General features: G+C 42.7%; 1 protein-coding gene across 8 annotated transcripts in view; it reads left to right on the plus strand.

Annotated features, from left to right (window-relative positions):
* The window catches only part of NEDD4L (NEDD4 like E3 ubiquitin protein ligase), a 355,791-nt gene that overhangs the window by 276,295 nt on the left and 61,961 nt on the right, over nucleotides 1-17,535 (plus strand). For 5 of the 8 annotated variants that reach the window (XM_082641144.1, XM_082641146.1, XM_082641148.1 and 2 more), the window contains 7 exons: nucleotides 3,142-3,203; nucleotides 3,374-3,476; nucleotides 5,117-5,283; nucleotides 11,411-11,543; nucleotides 12,694-12,870; nucleotides 15,327-15,401; nucleotides 17,027-17,086. In XM_082641144.1, the coding sequence (XP_082497270.1) occupies nucleotides 3,142-3,203; nucleotides 3,374-3,476; nucleotides 5,117-5,283; nucleotides 11,411-11,543; nucleotides 12,694-12,870; nucleotides 15,327-15,401; nucleotides 17,027-17,086 (777 nt within the window). The remainder of the gene's footprint in view (nucleotides 1-3,141; nucleotides 3,204-3,373; nucleotides 3,477-5,116; nucleotides 5,284-11,410; nucleotides 11,544-12,693; nucleotides 12,871-15,326; nucleotides 15,402-17,026; nucleotides 17,087-17,535) is intronic. The other 3 variants (XM_082641145.1, XM_082641142.1, XM_082641143.1) reach the window with 2 other exon arrangements.

The raw sequence follows: 17,535 nt of genomic DNA on the forward strand, positions 1-17,535 counted from the left end.
ATTACTTAGAGACAAAAATAACTCCAAGACTTGTATTAACAACAGAATGACATTTCTGGTGGGTGTTTGCCTTTTATGCCTCGGAAACTTTCCTCGCCTCGACCGACCATCAGTTGTGTCTCCCCTGCCCTTTGAATCCCAGCGCATTACCCCTACCAGATGCAAAATCTCTGTATCTATGGGAAACACGCTGGGTTGAGAGAGCTATTTTAAAAACATTAATTTCTCCTATTTTAGTCAAGTGCCACTCAAGGCAACCAGGGTTAACTTGAATTTCAGTTTTCCTACAGTGAGACATTTTTGGGGAGGTGGTGTTATTATCTGGCACCTTAATTGTGCTTGAAGGTAACGCAGATGATGAACACCCCTTTTATAATTCCAGCTGGTACCAGGGTAATGGTTCCCTCTCACATGTACAGAATTCAGTATCATAGACCTTAGAGGGACTTTAAAGACCATTTATCCACTCCCTGTATTTTACAGGTGAGGACACCTGGGCCCAGAGAGGGAGGTGACTTGCCCAGTGATCAGAAGGCTGACCAGACCTTGGGTCTTCAGCCTTGATCTGTGGTGCAGTCACGGGCCGAGAGGGCAGGGGGGCTCAGTCTAAGGCCTGGGTGCTTTTAGCTGTTGCATCCCTGTTTTGAGTCTAAGGTCCTGATAAGGCCATTCCCTTCCACTTGCCCACAGAGTTATTTACCTCATTACATATGTGTCAAAGTAACTGCAGTTCTGTTGAAAGCAACAAATCTTTTTAAGATGAAATTGCTGTGTAACCAGAAGATCTTCTTTTGAGCGCTCACAGGACATTCAAAAGGGACAGGGGGTTGCAGCGTCTATTTTGGCCAGTAATACCGTTAGCATCAACCTGTTTGAGATGTTTGTTTGTTTGTTTCTACCATCTCAGTGCTGTCCTGGGAGTCCCCCCTGGGCTCTTCTCCAGGGAATAGGATCCAGCAGGAGCCTGAGTAGTGCCAGGAAGAATCCTTTCGTTATCTGCAAGATAACAGTCTTGTTCACACTGGAGAATTTCCATGGAGGTGAATTTTCATTTTTTAATGCCCTGCCTTTTTGCAGAGTGTTGAGTTGGCAGTGCTCACACGTGACATAAAAATGTAGAGTTGGCTGATGATGACAATGGCCAACATTTGTTAAGTGTGCCAGGAACCCTTGTGAGAACTTGCTGTGTATTGATACCAGCTCAAATGATTGGTTTAATCGTCACAACTCTGTAAGATCCTGTTACTGCCCTACTCTATAGATGAGGACACTGAGGCACAGAGAGCTAAGGAACTTGTCCTTGGCCACGTGGCTCCGTAGGTAACAAAGCCAAGACACAGACGTAGGACGCCTGCCTCTTGATTTGTGTGGTGTCTGTCATTTAAACTATGTAGTGTATGGACAGTTCCATTTTTAGAGTCCCGGTAAGTTCTCTGATTTTTTTTTTTTGTCTGAATTTAGAAAAAAGTCTAGAGAATATAACTGACTTTCTTGAGTGATGGTGAATTTTTGTGGCCTCGGTACTCTACTGTAGATCAGGTGGGTTAATCAGCTACTTGAACAGGTACTTACTTTGTGTCAGGCAATGCTCTTGGCACTAAGAATACAGTGGCGAGCAAATCCAAGTCTCTGATCTCATGAGGTTATATTCTACAGGTGATGGATGTTAATAAACTAGTTAATAAATAAATGAGCAAGATAATTTCAGATGGTGAAAAGGGAGGTATAAATCAGGATGTTGTGACAGAGGATAATAAAGGGAGGCTATGGTGGCGATTTAGGATGTGGTGTCTGAAGGTGTGACTTGGGATCCCAGACCTGGGTGACAAAGTGGAGACCGCCATGGCCATCTGGAGCCAGAGCTGTTCAGTAGAAGGACCTGCTAGGGCAGGATTAGATGTGATGTGCATGCGGGACAGAGGAGGTCAGGACGGGTGGAGTGTGGGGTCAGTGGAGAGACTGGTTCACAGTGAGGTTATAGGTAATTAAGAACCACATCATGGGGCTTCCCTGGTGGTGCAGTGGTTGAGAGTCCGCCTGCCGATGCAGGGCACACAGGTTCGTGCCCCGGTCCGGGAAGATCCCACATGCCGCGGAGCGGCTGGGCCCATGAGCCATGGCCGCTGAGCCTGCGTGTCCGGAGCCTGTGCTCCGCAACGGGAGAGACCACAGCAGTGAGAGGCCCGCGTACTGCAAAAAAAAAAAAAAAAGAAGAACCACATCATGTTTTAACCTTATAGGTCCATAGGAAAGAATTTTCAGCATATTATAAGCAGAGTAGGAAGCCATCGCGAGTTTAAAGCAGAGAGTGACATAAACAGATAATGTTACAAATATAAATGCATATACACACACATACCCTTCTGATACATAATAAATCATTTTGTGGTTTGTCTCTCTTGCTACAGAAGTAAATGTTTTTAATTGTGTTTAATTAAAGAGTCTAGGTATTTGAAGTTTTACTGCACATAGTATTTTTAAATTAACGAAATAGTAACATTTATTTTTCCAGTTGCCTGCTTACTTTGACCATCTGATTTTGCACAATAAAATACTGATTTCTTTCAAAAATGAATAAATACCACCACTACATTCATAGCTTCTTGAAATAAGCACCAGCAAAAGGCTGATGAATGATGCCACCTAGGACAGTCTGTGGAGGAAACCGTCTTTCAGATGACATGATATTTGAATGTTAAAAGTAAAGTAAAATTGCATTCACAGATTGATCTTGCGTATTTTCCTATTAACTGCATTTTTAGGTTTCTTGAATCACAGGGACAAGCAGGCAGGCACCAGTGACCCCCAGTTCTCCAGAGTTAATCAGCAGCGTGAGATTGAGCCCTGCACCCAGCAGTTAGAAATTACACTTGGCAGTGACGACTACAATTCTGTCATTTGTCTCAGGCTGAGGTTGGCTCCTAAAAATGGGTGTTGATAGTGACATCTAGTGGATCTTGAGTAAAGCTTTGTGACCTATGAAATGTGTAATTAATTGTCAAGTACTGGGTAAGGAACCAACTCTGTTTTCGCCAGGCTCATGTTCTAAAACCTGAAAATGTATTCTCTGTGATCCACTTGGGTGTATCTGAAATAAACGAAACTATCAGGAGGATTGAAACTTACTTTTTCTTCCTTTAGACAGAAGATCCAACGATGGAGCGACCCTACACATTCAAGGATTTTCTCCTCAGACCAAGAAGGTGAGGCTTTGGGCTGCTACCGTTTCTTATGCTTTGGCTGTTGGTTTTCTCTGAGGAGAATTCCAACTTCTTTTCCTATGGCATTTTTTTAAAAAGCATCATAAATATGAACCATCATAAAGATGTAACCAAGTCACATCCTTTATAACCAATTTTGTTCCATCATGCAGCCATAAATCTCGAGTTAAGGGATTTTTGCGATTGAAAATGGCCTATATGCCCAAAAACGGAGGTCAAGATGAAGAGAACAGCGAGCAGAGGGATGAGATGGAGGTAAGCCACAGGGCTTGGGCCTTGGTCTGTTTTCCTTGCCTAAGAGCATATTGATGTTTTACTTTAAGACTTCATAATTTAAGGAAATAAAAGTTTATCAAGCTTAAATATGAAGAAACTTCAATGTGTCCATGAATCTACGTCTTTGACAGATGTACCGATGTGTTGGTTTTTAGCAAAAAAGATAAACTTTTCATGTTATGACACTAATAATTGAAGAGGGGTCTCTTTCTAAACTGCTATACCCCTGTTTTATTAACAGCCCACCGCCATGTGAAATTCTCCCCACATATTTAATTCTCTTATTTCTTTGGACTTGCAGCTCTTTGTAAATTCCTTTTAGCACTTGGAATTGCTTCAAGTGGCTAAAATAATTGAGGGACTCATCCAAGTTTCTTACTCATTTGGCACACAGGTGAGAACGTGCATGGGGTAGAAATGCCGTTTTGGAATTAGCTGTCCAGAGGAATTTTCTTTTGTTCCCTCCTGGCAAGGCCACCTTTTAACTCTCCAGTCATGTACCTCTACCATGGGTACCTTCTCAGCTCAGGCTTCGGATGGTGCTGTTTTGTTAGACAAATTCTCATATTGTTCTGAAAATGTCCGTTTACAAGACCTCTCTGTGGCTTATTTGCACATCTGTTTGCAGCTGTTGCATATACATGATGTGTGAATAATGCATTATGGGCAAGTTAACGGAACCCCCCTCAGACCCAGAGGTCGTATTACCAGGCAGTGTTTCATGTGCAAGCTTTCATCTCTCTCTGTGAGAAGGACTGAAGTGGGTGGTAGGCAGTCTTGAATGTTAAGACTTCATCAGCACATCCACAGATTTTTATCTCAAATCCAAGGAATTTTTTTTTCCACACTCTTCCAACCTTCCAACTGTAGTAATCAGTGAATTACTTCATTTTCCAGTGACTTTACTAGGGAATGTCAGGAAGGAATACTTAATGCCAAAAATATGTGTTGCCAAAAAAGCACCTCTGACTCTGGTGACCAGGAAGCCTGTTGATGCGGCGGCAGCAGGTGGGGAATGGTGGCTGAGTAGGAAGCGGCTCCTGGCTGCCTGGCTGCTCGTCCTCCCTGCAGCCCAGGAGCTTCCCCTCCTCCTGCAGCCGCCTCCATGCTGTCCTCCCCGGGGAGCGAGTGCGCCCCGGGCCTCCTGACGCCCGGGCAGGCCACGGATTCTGCGAGAACACACGTGCTGCAGGGCTCATCTTCCCAGCTCCCTCTTACCTTACGGAGGTGTTGAAAAGATGACAGCTGTAGTGTGACCCGTATCATCGGCAAGGCTTTGTACGGCCCCGGAGGCCTTCAGGTCAAAATAACAAACACGAAATATGAAAAGAGTGTAATGTGACTCAGGTAACGTGACAGCCTGTGCAGATCCCCATCCGAGTGGCACCCTGCAGTGTCATCTTCTTAGAGGGCAGCGCAGTTCATTGGCCACGGCTCAGAATATTTTTGAGACGCTCCTAGAGTTGATTTTTTTTTTTGCCCTATTTTGGGAATTTCTTTAAATGTGGCACAGGAAGCCACCGTCAGAGCCGGAGAGCACAGGAGCGAGGACGAAGGGCACAGACGCACTGTAGCCACCAAAGCAGCCTCACCATCTCCCCTCTGATTGTGCTCCACAGCCCGGCTGGGAAGTCGTTGACTCGAATGACTCGGCGTCGCAGCACCAGGAGGAACTTCCCCCCCCTCCCCTGCCCCCCGGGTGGGAAGAAAAGGTGGACAACTTGGGTCGCACTTACTATGTCAACCACAACAACCGGACCACCCAGTGGCACCGACCCAGCCTAATGTGAGTACCGTCGATGGTCAGGAACACGTCCCCACACTCTGCAGTCAGGTGCACACGTGGCAGCGCTTTGGGACGAGGTTGGGAAGTACATCTTGTACCGGTGAAAGCACGTGGTTGTGCAGTACAACAGGATTCCTCTTCGTGGAGTTAACGAGCGTGGGAGCCTGAGTTTGTAGGTTGTAAAGAAGCTCTTGCCTTGGAATCAGGTTCTCCTGTTGTAAACATGCACTAATTTATTTTGTAGGACTTCTTTTTTTTTCTTTTTTTTTCTTTTTTTTTGTTTTGCGGTACGCGGGCCTCTCACTGTTGTGGCCTCTCCCGTTGCGGAGCACAGGCTCCGGACGCGCAGGCTCAGCGGCCATGGCTCACGGGCCCAGCCTCTCCGCGGCATGTGGGATCCTCCCAGACCGGGGCACAAACCCACGTCCCCTGCATCGGCAGGCGGACTCTCAACCACTGCGCCACCAGGGAAGCCCTGTAGGACTTCTTTATGTAGATTCGTGAGACGTAAAGCAGGGGTTATGTTTCCTTGGTTTATCTTATGTTTGGTGATTACCTCACTTTCCCCTTCTTCAGCTTCCTCTCCTGGCTTAACCCATCATGGAAAATAGCAAACATATTGGCTCTTTAACTTTCTGGATTTTTATTCCATAATTATTTGATTTGGAAACTCTCTCAAAATTTTTCTTTTCCTTTTTGGAAAATGTATAGATCACCCCCTTGATATAATTACAAACACATGGGAGGGTTGCTAATTCACAGCTGGTAATTACGGTTTGTTCTAATCCCTTGCCAGCCTCAGGGATATAGTGAATTGATTACTGTTTTGTTCACTCGACAATTTTTTATCTAATGATGGCAAATAAACACTGGTTAAACCTCAACTACTATAAAAAAGGATTTGAAGCAGCTTGTTTTTTGAATGATAGTATACAGCAAGACCTAAAACTATGAATATACAATAAAAGGCAAAAACAAAATATTAAAAACAGAAAAGGAAAAAATTGTACTAGAAATCATGACCTCCCTAGCAGTCAAGACAAGGAGGTAATTACCACTAACTTGTATAATTTTCAATATGAATAAAAGCAAGTATATGAGGTGAGATAATTTTCTCTGTAACCCAGACTCTGAAGGAAATTTGCTAATGATGGTTTTTAGCAAGTATTAGCAATGGGTTGGATGGTGTTGTCAGTAACCCTTTTATCTTTAGAAATTGCAAAGATGACCTGCATAGGTAGGAAAGGTGGCCAAGAAGTATAGTCTAGATTTTGTTTGGTTTAGAGAAAAAGCTTGCAGAATCTGCAGCAGTGACTAGCCAGTCCTTCCTAAGCCCCTACGTGGGTTCTCATGAATATCAGCTGTCCTTGGTCAGCTTTGGACCTCACGGTGTGTGCATCAGTTCATTGTTCCCAGGACAGCATAAATATCCCAACATCCAGATGATGTTGAACTCTTCTTTGTTGTCATTTTTTCCCATAGAAATATAAATGGAAATGGTTTCGTTGATTCCTTTAATTAATTAATTAATTAATTAATTAATTTTATTATTATTATTTTTTTACTATTTCCCTTTGATTAATGACCATAGCTGTTAAAACTGTTGTAAGCCATTTGACTACTCTAGTTATTTGTAGTTTAAAAGAAAAAAAGTAACCGCCTTGGGCTTGGTTACGTGTAGTGATCAGAAGAATCTTGGTAGCAGTACCCTAAGCAAAGTACCTGTATCTACCTTTGCTAAAGGTCGTAGGAAAGGAATACCTGAAAACAGCACTCTCTGGGGACCACAGCGTCATGACCTCTGTAGAAAAGTGACCACCAGCAGTTCACAAAGAAAGACTGATGGTCAGCACATGGATAGAAAAATGTTCACTTTCATTAATAATTATGCAACCGAAGTCTGTATTTAGGAGGTAACTGGGGACAATTGCTACTTCCTCTGCCTCACAGCGTTGTGAAACTCTAATGAGGGAATTTACACAAGCTCTCACTTGTATAAATGCTGGCCCATCAGTAGGGAGACTGTGGTTCTTCCGAGTTCACGTTCACCTGTCGTTTAGGGAGAAATCAGTGGCATGATGGTCCACATCACTGAGGCAGCTGAGCCAGGAAGGACGTCCCAGAGCTCCGGGTGGGACCTGCCAGGTCCCTCCTTTGCACCAAGCATGACTTCTAGAAAGCAAGAGAAAAGTTAGTTGAGGAAAAAGAGTCGGTTTTCACAATAACCTCCTCATCCTGTCTGAACTGTTTGAGAATTTGGGATTCTTTTTCCTTAACTTTATTTGGCTTGACCAGAAGCCCTCAAGCCCTCCAGGTTATTTTAATGTGTTGTTTTAATTCAAAAATGATTTTTTGCTTAACTCAGTTTTCACAGAATACTGCAAGTTTGGGTTGGGGGGAATGGATGTTAAGAAGGGTCTTTATTAAAAGGCTATATCTGAGGAAGTCAGATAGAGAAGTGAGGATCACACGCTGCACAGAGAATTAAGACTATCGTGGAGACTCTCATTTCTTACCCGGTTTGCTACAGACTTGTGCTCCAGACTTCAGCCCCTGAAAAGTCCTCATTGACATCCTGTTGCCCTCAGGCTCTTATTACAGGGTCCTCCTCACCCTGCCTCTTGCCAGCCACAGTCAGAAACATAGAGCGGGGGCTTCCCTGGTGGTGCAGTGGTTGAGAGTCCGCCTGCCGATGCAGGGGACACAGGTTCGTGCCCCGGTCCGGGAGGATCCCACATGCCGCGGAGCGGCTGGGCCCGTGAGCCATGGCCGCTGAGCCTGCGCGTCTGGAGCCTGTGCTCCGCAACGGGAGAGACCACAACAGTGAGAGGCCTGCGTACCACAGAAAAAAAAAAGAAAAGAAACGTAGAGCAGTCTGATCATGCATAGCTGCTTTCTGATTACTTTCTCTTCTTCTTGGCCCCATGGATGTGCTGACCCCCAATCCCCCCCAAAAAAATAAAGCCAGAACGTGCCCCTTCCCCTGGTAACCTTCCGATGTCAGCCTACTATCCCTTCCTCTGGGAGCACCGGACGTCTTCTGTCCCGGTCTCTCTGAAAGCCCTGTGCCTCCCTGTCAGGACACAGGGCACATAATACTCTTACTGCCTGTATGAGTAGGGACTGTGGTTTCCTACGCACAGATCAACCCCTAGCACCTGGCACAAGGTAGGAGCTTTTAATTGAATGAATGACTACAGATGAGTCACTTCTGAAAGTGGGTACAGGCATGTGGTTTAGTGAACTGTCCAGGCCTGGATGCAGAGCTTCCAGACGGAAGGCGGCCACAGAACATTCCCCAGCCCTCTCAGGTCAGACAGTGGCCTTTAAAATGCCTCTAATTTTAGAATAGTCCTTATCCGATTTAAATGTAAACTGTAAACATTTTACTGTTAAAAGCACAAGTTTAAAATCATGAAGGAATTGCATTAAGACCATAGATGAACTTGTTAGACTCAGAACACTTACTTTAACTCTTTTCAGTACTTCTCTTTCTAAACCACTTTGGCCGTCTCCCATCTTAGCAGTAATTTAATCTATCTTAATGACTCCGGTCATCATGAGTCACTGATGTATATGAAAGTAAATGATCAGACACACTGATCTTAATTGGCACTGAATTTGATAAATTTATGGGTTTTCTTCTCTTTATTAATCTGTATATTTCCCATGAAAGTCAAATGAAGACTATATATGTGAAATTAATGACTGAAGCACATTGAAATAGCCACTTCTTAAATTTTTTCCCTGCCCCCAATAAAATCATGTTTCTGTTTTAATTTGCCAGCTCAGACATATTTTTAAATGTTCATCTTCCTATTAGTGACCATTTAAACTTCCTGTCAGTTTCAACAGCCCTCTCATTTAATTGCTTATTTAAGGGCAAAGGCCTTCCTTGTATGAACATTTTCATTTTATCACTAAAGACCATAAAAAAGCCCAGGGTTGGAATTTCAGAATCAGAGATATCTTTCTTCTTCATGCTATTTAGTTGTTTCTGGTTCACACTGATTACTAATTATTCAAGCACGTTGGATAAGGAGGATTAGCATAATTGATTTTAAATGCTCCTTTAAAAAAAAATAAGTCCTTCCAGAGTAATGGAATTTTTATATTCTTCTGAGAGATAGAAAATGCAAACATAGCAATATTAAAGCCTTATTCTTTTCAACCTCTCCGAAATCCCTGTAACAATTCAAGTGTGTGTTATAACCCAGAACACACATTTGGTATTGACTAAGTGACACCTGACATTTCAAGTGAAGATTTAAAATTTTGATGAAACTTTTATATATACAATATTTTTCAGTAAGGCCAGTCATTATAAAGTGAAATTGAATTGAATGTCCTATAAAAATCACGGCAGCAGTATAAAATCGCAAAGACAATATTATATTTTCTAACATACCCAAGAGAGTGTTATTTTTTATCATCCTGTTTTGGTGGTTTCAGAAACTGTGTTAGTATACTTGTGTGTCCCTTGATTTTAATTAGTTTCTCTATGGCCTTATGCGATTTTTTTCTGAGGAGCCCTCTGCCTAACGTACTATTTTTAGTCCAGTTATAGTTTAATACAACTATAAAATATGCAAAATGTATATTTCTGTTAGGTTTTAAAAATTGGTATATTGGGCAGTAAAACTTCATTCAGATCTTAATAACAAGAGTTTTTATTTTAATGTGGATTAAAGAAAGGTAACCTTCATAGTGTCCCTTTACCAGTAAAGCTAAAAAATGTAAAGATTTTTGGTGGAAATATTCAGACTCTCTTGGAAGCTGGCGTTGAAGAGTCACCTGTTTATTTGCAAACAGTGCTGCTTATTGCAGACCATTCACTGTTTCAGGGGCCCAGCATGTTCTTTGGGGGAAGTATAGGAAAATAGTATAAGTTAGCTTGAGAGTCATTAGAATGTTTTAAAACCCATGTTTTAGGAAGAGTCTATAATGAGGGTCCTTGATTGATACTGGATTTCATTTAGTCTGAAATAATGTTTTCAAATATTTTGAAATATTAATTTGCAGCATCATTTTTTTGTTGTTGTTGCTGTACACCGGCCTCTCACTGTTGTGGCCTCTCCCGTTGCGGAGCACAGGCTCCGGACGCGCAGGCTCAGCAGCCATGGCTCATGGGCCCAGCCGCTCCGCGGCATGTGGGATCTTCCCGGACCGGGGCACGAACCCGTGTCCCCTGCATTGGCAGGCGGACTCTCAACCACTGCGCCACCAGGGAAGCCCTGCAGCGTCATTTTTTAACTGAATATGGTGTCTTATTGAAAGAGTCTGTAAGGGTTTTCTCTGAAAAACATTTTGACATTTAAACTTCTACTCTAAAAGCCTCCAAGTAGTATTTCTCCCAAAGGAGAATTGCCTGTAATTTAGTGCAAAAGTTTTCAAGATTGACTCAATGCTTTTCACATCCTGAATTAAGAGAGTTACATGACGTCCCCCCCAATAAAAAAGAGACGATGAAGTTGCAGCGTTCCTCAAATCCCAGTTGATTTGGGAGGTTATTGCCTGATGTTTGTGAATTTTAAAAAGGAGTTTAACGGGGAGAAATGCAGTGTCATGCTTCTGAGAGTCTGTCAGAATGAGATCCTCAGAGGCCGAAGAAGTTCACGTTGGGTCAGGGGCATTTCCCTCCAGACCCCAGCTTTGAGTTGGTACTATTTGTACTCATTGGTTAATTGTTGGTGACCAGAAGTTGCAGCCCTGTCATTGCTGGACTCCTAGAGAGGGGTCACCACGGACTGGCCATGAGTGTGAGCTCACCTGTCACCTCTCCTTCAAGAGGCCTCCCTTGTCACTGGGGCAGATGGATGGAGGACTTTGATTTCTCTTCTTTCTTAAACACTAAAGTACATGCTGCAGTATATGCCTGAAAGATACTCAGAAATATTGGGACAGATGCATTTAAAGACTGTATTTCAATGAAAGGGACCTAGGAGAATGCTTTAGCCAAGAGATGGTGGCAGATTCTCCCGCTGAACGGCCAGCTGATTGTCAGTGTTGCGCGTGACAGCACTGACACTGTATTAGGTGTCAGGCCCTTGGTGGGTGTCGGCTGGTGTTGAAGTGCCAGGTGTCAGTACCGGCTCTCCTGACTCCCACCCTCACCCCGCGCTCCCAGGGATGTGTCCTCCGAGTCCGACAGCAACATCCGGCAGATCAACCAGGAGGCAGCGCATCGGCGCTTCCGCTCACGCAGACACATCAGCGAGGATCTGGAGGTGGACCCCAGCGAGGGCGGAGACGGCCCTGAGGTAGGACTTCCTGCTCTGGCGGCACACTCCCTGGAGCGCCTCCTGGCCATGTTCTCCAGGCTGATCCTGTGTCGTAATTTCTTGTCTCAGTAGATCTGTGTAAAAAGGGAGGATCATGGTCTCGTGGCTGATTGTTGACCATCGGGATATTTAGTAACTTAGAAAGTGCTTACAAAAGCCATCTTTGATGAGTACACATAGTTTACATTACTACAAAAGGGAATGACATTACTTTTAGCATGGAAATCTTAAGATGTTTTCACTTTATGCTTTATTTTTCCCCAGAGTCTAACCATCTCTTGTTAAATGGCAGCATGGTTATCATCTTTGAGCAGTTGAAGTAGCCCTGTAACTTGTTTGGGTACCAAATACAAGTTTTTACTGAGTAATTTTGACATAGTGAAAGAGATTTGTTACCAAGAAAATAGAAATTTGGGTGAACAGAAATGTTCATAAGTTTACCCTTAAATGCTTATGGTAAATTACTGGGGAAGAATATATATAAATTGAACAGCAGATTAGCAAGGCAGCAAACCATAACTTCCATGCTGCCTTAACAACTCTGTTTACTTATTAGAAATCCATTCTTTTTAAACACTGCATTAGGAAGATCATTCACAAAATGTTCCAGTGATCAAAATTAGAAAAGCAACATGAATGATGCTGTAATAAATTCACTAAAAGTTACTTTATACCAGGGCTTACTTACAGCTTATAGCATCTCTGCTGTTTTCATTGTGAATCCTCAACGGTTAGAGTAAAAGACAATTCACAAAAATCATAAACAAATTCCTGAGAATATTTTTTTAACCCATGCAGGTAGTGTCAAGTGCTAGAAGCAAAGCACTGCTCAGAGAGGCACTATGACAAAGGGGCTAAGAGCACAGACCCTGGGACCAGGCTTCCTTGGCTCAAGTCCTGACCCCACCACTTCCTAGCTCTGTTACCTTGAGCAAGCTATTCCCTCTGCTTCAGTGTCCGCATCTGTTAATCAGGGTAGTCTTTATTTCCCTATGGATCCTGAGAATGCTGTGTGCCTCCTGAGTGCTCAGTAAATGTGAATTACAGTTATCATAAGGGTTATTACTGGGACGGGGAATGAGAAGGTCCCTCGTCCTAGCAGTTACCACAGCGTCTTGTTCCTTGGTAGCCTTGGGAGACCATTTCGGAAGAAGTGAGCATCAGTGGAGACTCCCTCAGCCTGGCGCTGCCTCCACCACCCGCCTCGCCTGTGTCTCGGACCAGCCCCCAGGAGCTGTCTGAGGAGCTGAGCAGACGGCTTCAGATCACTCCGGACTCCAATGGGGAGCAGTTTGGTTCTTTGATTGTAAGTAATAGTCTGGTCTTCTGGCTCCCAGATAACTCTGACATTTTCCAAAGTTCCTCCTTCCCTAGGAGAAGCAGGACTATACCAAAATTAGCCCAAGCAGGTGAAAATCTTTCTTGATTCATAAAAAACTCAAATCTATGACTTGTGTTTCATCAGCTTTAACCTTGTAGAATTTCTTTTCCCAGCCAAAGGGTCATGAAGAGTACCTTTGTCATAAAGGTGGTGTGCACACTGGGACCTGGGAGACATTGGGTCTCCAGGTTAATCCTCTTACGTCATACTCTGTGTGCTTTATCATCCTCGTTTCACAGATGAAGACATGATTTTAAGTGACCCATCCAAGACAAGGTTAGAACAGGAGATAGAAGACATCTCCCAAGTCCCAGAGTACCAATCCTTGAGAAAGGTGGTGAAATTGTGACACTGTCACCAGGGTAGCATTTGAACTTGGGTTCTTAGCCATCAGGGAAATTCATTGTAGATGCTTCAGGTGGGGCTAAGCCCCAATGAGAAGCAACAGAATCAGCCATGAAGACATCTGTGTTTGACAACACAAAGCTTTGCAGAAAAAGCCCACAGAAAATTCCTGCTCATGCATAAAATTGAGAAGCAGTGCAGTCTCAGTGTCTCTTGAGAAATTGAACCTACAGATGTACTGTAGTAAATGATGGTAGTCCCTCTGCTGAAAATGGCATCCTAGAAAAATAGTCATCATTACAGCCATATCAAATGTAAATGAATAGGAGGACTACATAAAATGTAAAAGCCAGTAGGTACTCACAAAATTGTTACTCCTTCAGTTACGTGTTTTTGTTTTAAAAGACACCATTGGCCCATATCATGAGTTGCACCGATTACTCAGTTAATGTGTTTTTGTATTAAAATTCTATGAATGTCCTTCAGAAAGAGAAATATCACTGAGACGAAAATTTAGTACTATAGAGGCAGGAAAAAAAGGAGTTTGCATATATGGGGTATTTGAATTGATAAAACTGTTGCTATGGAAACAACATAAGCAAGGAAACCATATATTTAAAACACTATGAAAGGAAGTAAGTACTGCCAGAAGCATAGCAGTGGTATACCTTTAGTGTACCAAGTGAAAAGCCATCATTTTAGGCAGCACTGATATTAAGCTATCATCTCTTATTATTTTTATAGGGAGCTTCTGCATTCATTATTCTAGGTTCATAAAAGATCTTTAAGATCCAAGTGCAAGTGTCGGAATTATTTTAAGTTCATGTTGAGTCTGGTTCAACTATTACATAACAGTGCCTAGGAAAGAGAGGGGTAGGGGAGTAGGGGGTTCTTCTCCAGTTTTGCTTGTCAAGGTCACTCTGTCTTCAAGGACAGCAGCATGAACTTTTACTAAAGGATGAATCCTTCATGCTAACCGTTGTGAGAAGACTTGAAAAGCTTCCCATTTGCTGCCTCAGAGCCTGTCTTGGACCTTTACCCCATTTTCCTGAGTGCAAAATATTAAAAGTGAGGGAATGCTACAGATTTGTCCCGTGTACAGACCTGTTGCTAATTAGACCCCTGCCTTGTGTGTGTGTGACCTGTTGCTGATCTGTGGTCTTTTTTTTTTTTAACCATATAGATTAATACAAACAAGTGAGAGGAACATATTATACATTACACTCTAGATTTTTTTTTTTTTAGATTAACCATACCTACTTTCCTTCATTCCTGTTCTGCACAACTTCTGAACTCCATTCAGAAGCTGAAGGTATAAATACCTAACCCTTCAGAAGTAGCCGAAGATTATATTTGAGTTCCCCTGGAAATAGAATCCAACTGATTCTTTGTCATTGGTCACAGTAGTCAATAAATGTTTAATAACTGTATGTCAGTATCTCTTCCTCTATTCGTGTTCCACTAGAATTTACCCAGAGGTTGCGTCTCAAAGCAGAATTCAGGACTTCTAGCTTCTTTTTTCCATTATTAGAGCAGCACTCGAATGTTATCTGTGGAGTCCCCTTTCCTGTTTTGGCCTCTTTTTTTTTTTTTTTTTTTTTTGCTGTATGCGGGCCTCTCACCGTTGTGGCCTCTCCCGTTGCAGAGCACAGGCTCTGGACGCGCAGGCTCAGCGGCCATGGCTCACGGGCCCAGCCGCTCCGCGGCATGTGGGATCTTCCCGGACCGGGGCACGAACCCGTGTCCCCTGCATCGGCAGGCAGACTCTCAACCACCGCGCCACCAGGGAAGCCCTTGGCCTCTTATTTTTAATGTTATTTCTATCCCATCTGCTTAAGACACTTGAAAATGACAGTGGAAGATCCTTGACTCCTTAAAAGATGACTCTCATTACCCCGAAAAGATGGTGTTTCATTTAATTACCTTCTAATATTAAAGAGCAGTGACTAGGCTTGAGTGATATATTTTTTAAACCAGTGAAACTCGTTTCTCAGAATATGTGTCCCTGATGCTCCGCGTCCTTTCCTCCCCTTCAGCAGAGAGAGCCTTCCTCGAGGTTGAGGTCCTGCAGTGTCACCGACGCAGTCGCAGAGCAGGCTCATCTGCCACCGGTAACCCATGCTCATTTCCAGCCATCAACTGGCTCTTTGGGCTTTTATTTAAAATCATCTGGGCTACTGAGGAAGAGTTTTTCCTGTGCAAATCCATTTACCATATACGTAAGACATTAAAATGTCCTAGCAAATTGCCCAAGGAGAGTGAATTTCCAATACGAAGAGTTGTTATCGTCACCAAAGTCTCTGAAATGCTAAAAACTCCATTGTTTTGCTTTTCCATCCAAATTAATACCAATTCTGATGTGCTTACTTGACCTAAACACTAACAATTCCTTTTTTAAAAACTTCATTTGGTCCCTGAAGCTGTGTTTGTATCTCAAGAACATAGGAAGAACTCTTCTGGGTGGGCAGCAAGAAGTCCTTCCCATTACTAATGGCCTAAACTCTTAACCCACAAAGCCTCTGTGCCGTCTCTTTAAAGGCAGCTCTACTGACTCAATATATAATTTGTTCCCACTATAATTCCCACTTTCCCACAATTTTCATAACTAGCAGGAAATATAGAAGTGTAAAGGGTATTTAATAATATAGGACATAAATAAAAATGAATATTCTGATTGGAAAGCAGACCAGAACTGCTTTGGGAGATGTTTAATAAACACATTAAAAGTAAATTTTATGTAAATTTGTTTCTTGTTTTGGAGGAGAAAACATTACGTGGTTTCAGCATGCTTAACTGGATGTTTGACCTTGACCAATTTTTTTTATTACGACAAATCCTTGGTCATTGGTAGTGCTTGTTTATTGCATATGAAATTGTTTGCAATGAAATGATCATTGTTTATTGCATATAAAATTGAAGAAGGGAAAGAAAGATTGCACTTAACAGGTTTTGCAATCATGGTGTCTTCCCTGTTGTGTACATTTTTGCTCAACTTCAAAGGACCTTTTTTGCCTAGGCTTTAAGTCTTTTACGTTTACAGAATGAATAGTACATTAGTCAACTGAGTACTCAACATAATAGATGCGTTGTGGCATACATGGAAAGGGTTGGTAGGTCAGAAGCTTGACAAGAGCATCCTTTCTGGGATGCAGTACAGGCCTCCCCCAAAACAGAACAATCAGCTGTGATGGACTAGTGGGATACTCTTCACATGATTCTGTGATTTTCCTTGATGAATTAATGGTGCTTTCTCTCCTTTTCAAAAATCAGTGTCAGTTTTATTGGCCAAAAGAGCTCACTTCCCTGAAAACTGATGATTCTTCCCTCTTTCCTTGTGCTCTGTGAAGCTGTGAACTCACTGATCACCAGTGGCCTCTTACCTGAATTTCTGAGTTTGACAGATTTAATCATCTGCTAATTATTTAACAGTGGGGGCACAATAGTGGTGCTTTCCTTTTTTTTTTTCATAAGACATCTCACATTGTTGAGGTTGTCAGTTCATCGTTTACCCAGATCAGGGCTGCACCCTGAGCCTTCTCTGGATGGGAGGGTGATCCTGTTCCTCTTTTCCTTCTGGTCATCAGTGGTTGCTCAACTTTATTTGGACCGGGTGGATTGCAGAGATTTTGATTCATGTCACCTGCCTTCCTGACTGCACCAGCACTGATTCCTGATTCAATAAGCAATGGGTGGTCTCCCGAAATGCATTTCACTGATGTAAATTATCATTTAACAGCCCAGTGCCCCAGCTGGGAGAGCACGTTCTTCAACTGTCACGGGTGGTGAGGCTCCAACGGTAATGATACCCTCGTTCAGACATTAATGGCAAAACTGTGGGTTAGTTTTAATATTTGGGGTAATGGTGACTATACCCTTTTTTCTTCTTTTTTTGATAAGAACAGCTTCTTATGTGCCACAGAGCTGCATGCTTCTTATTTTAAACCTCTCACTTTCACACTGTTTGAAGGTACTGGGTAAAACGAATTGATTTTTAGTCCCGTATAGTTTTATGAGGAATACTGTCAAGCTTTGTTTAAAGTGCATTTTAATCTGAACATGTAGAGTCTATTTCTGCCTTTTAGTGTTTGTACTCCTGATAAGCTTTTCCCATGTGTTTAGAAGACTTGGGTAAAATATTTTGGTTGGAGGAGAATCAAGGAAGCCACAGGAATTGCATGCAATTTATACATGTGAATTTTCAGTTATACATTTCCTGTACCACGTTTCAAAGGCTGGGTTAGATTT

Source organism: Mesoplodon mirus (genome assembly GCF_964341445.2).
Source record: "Mesoplodon mirus genome assembly, chromosome: 13".
In the NCBI taxonomy this organism is placed as follows: domain Eukaryota; kingdom Metazoa; phylum Chordata; class Mammalia; order Artiodactyla; family Ziphiidae; genus Mesoplodon; species Mesoplodon mirus.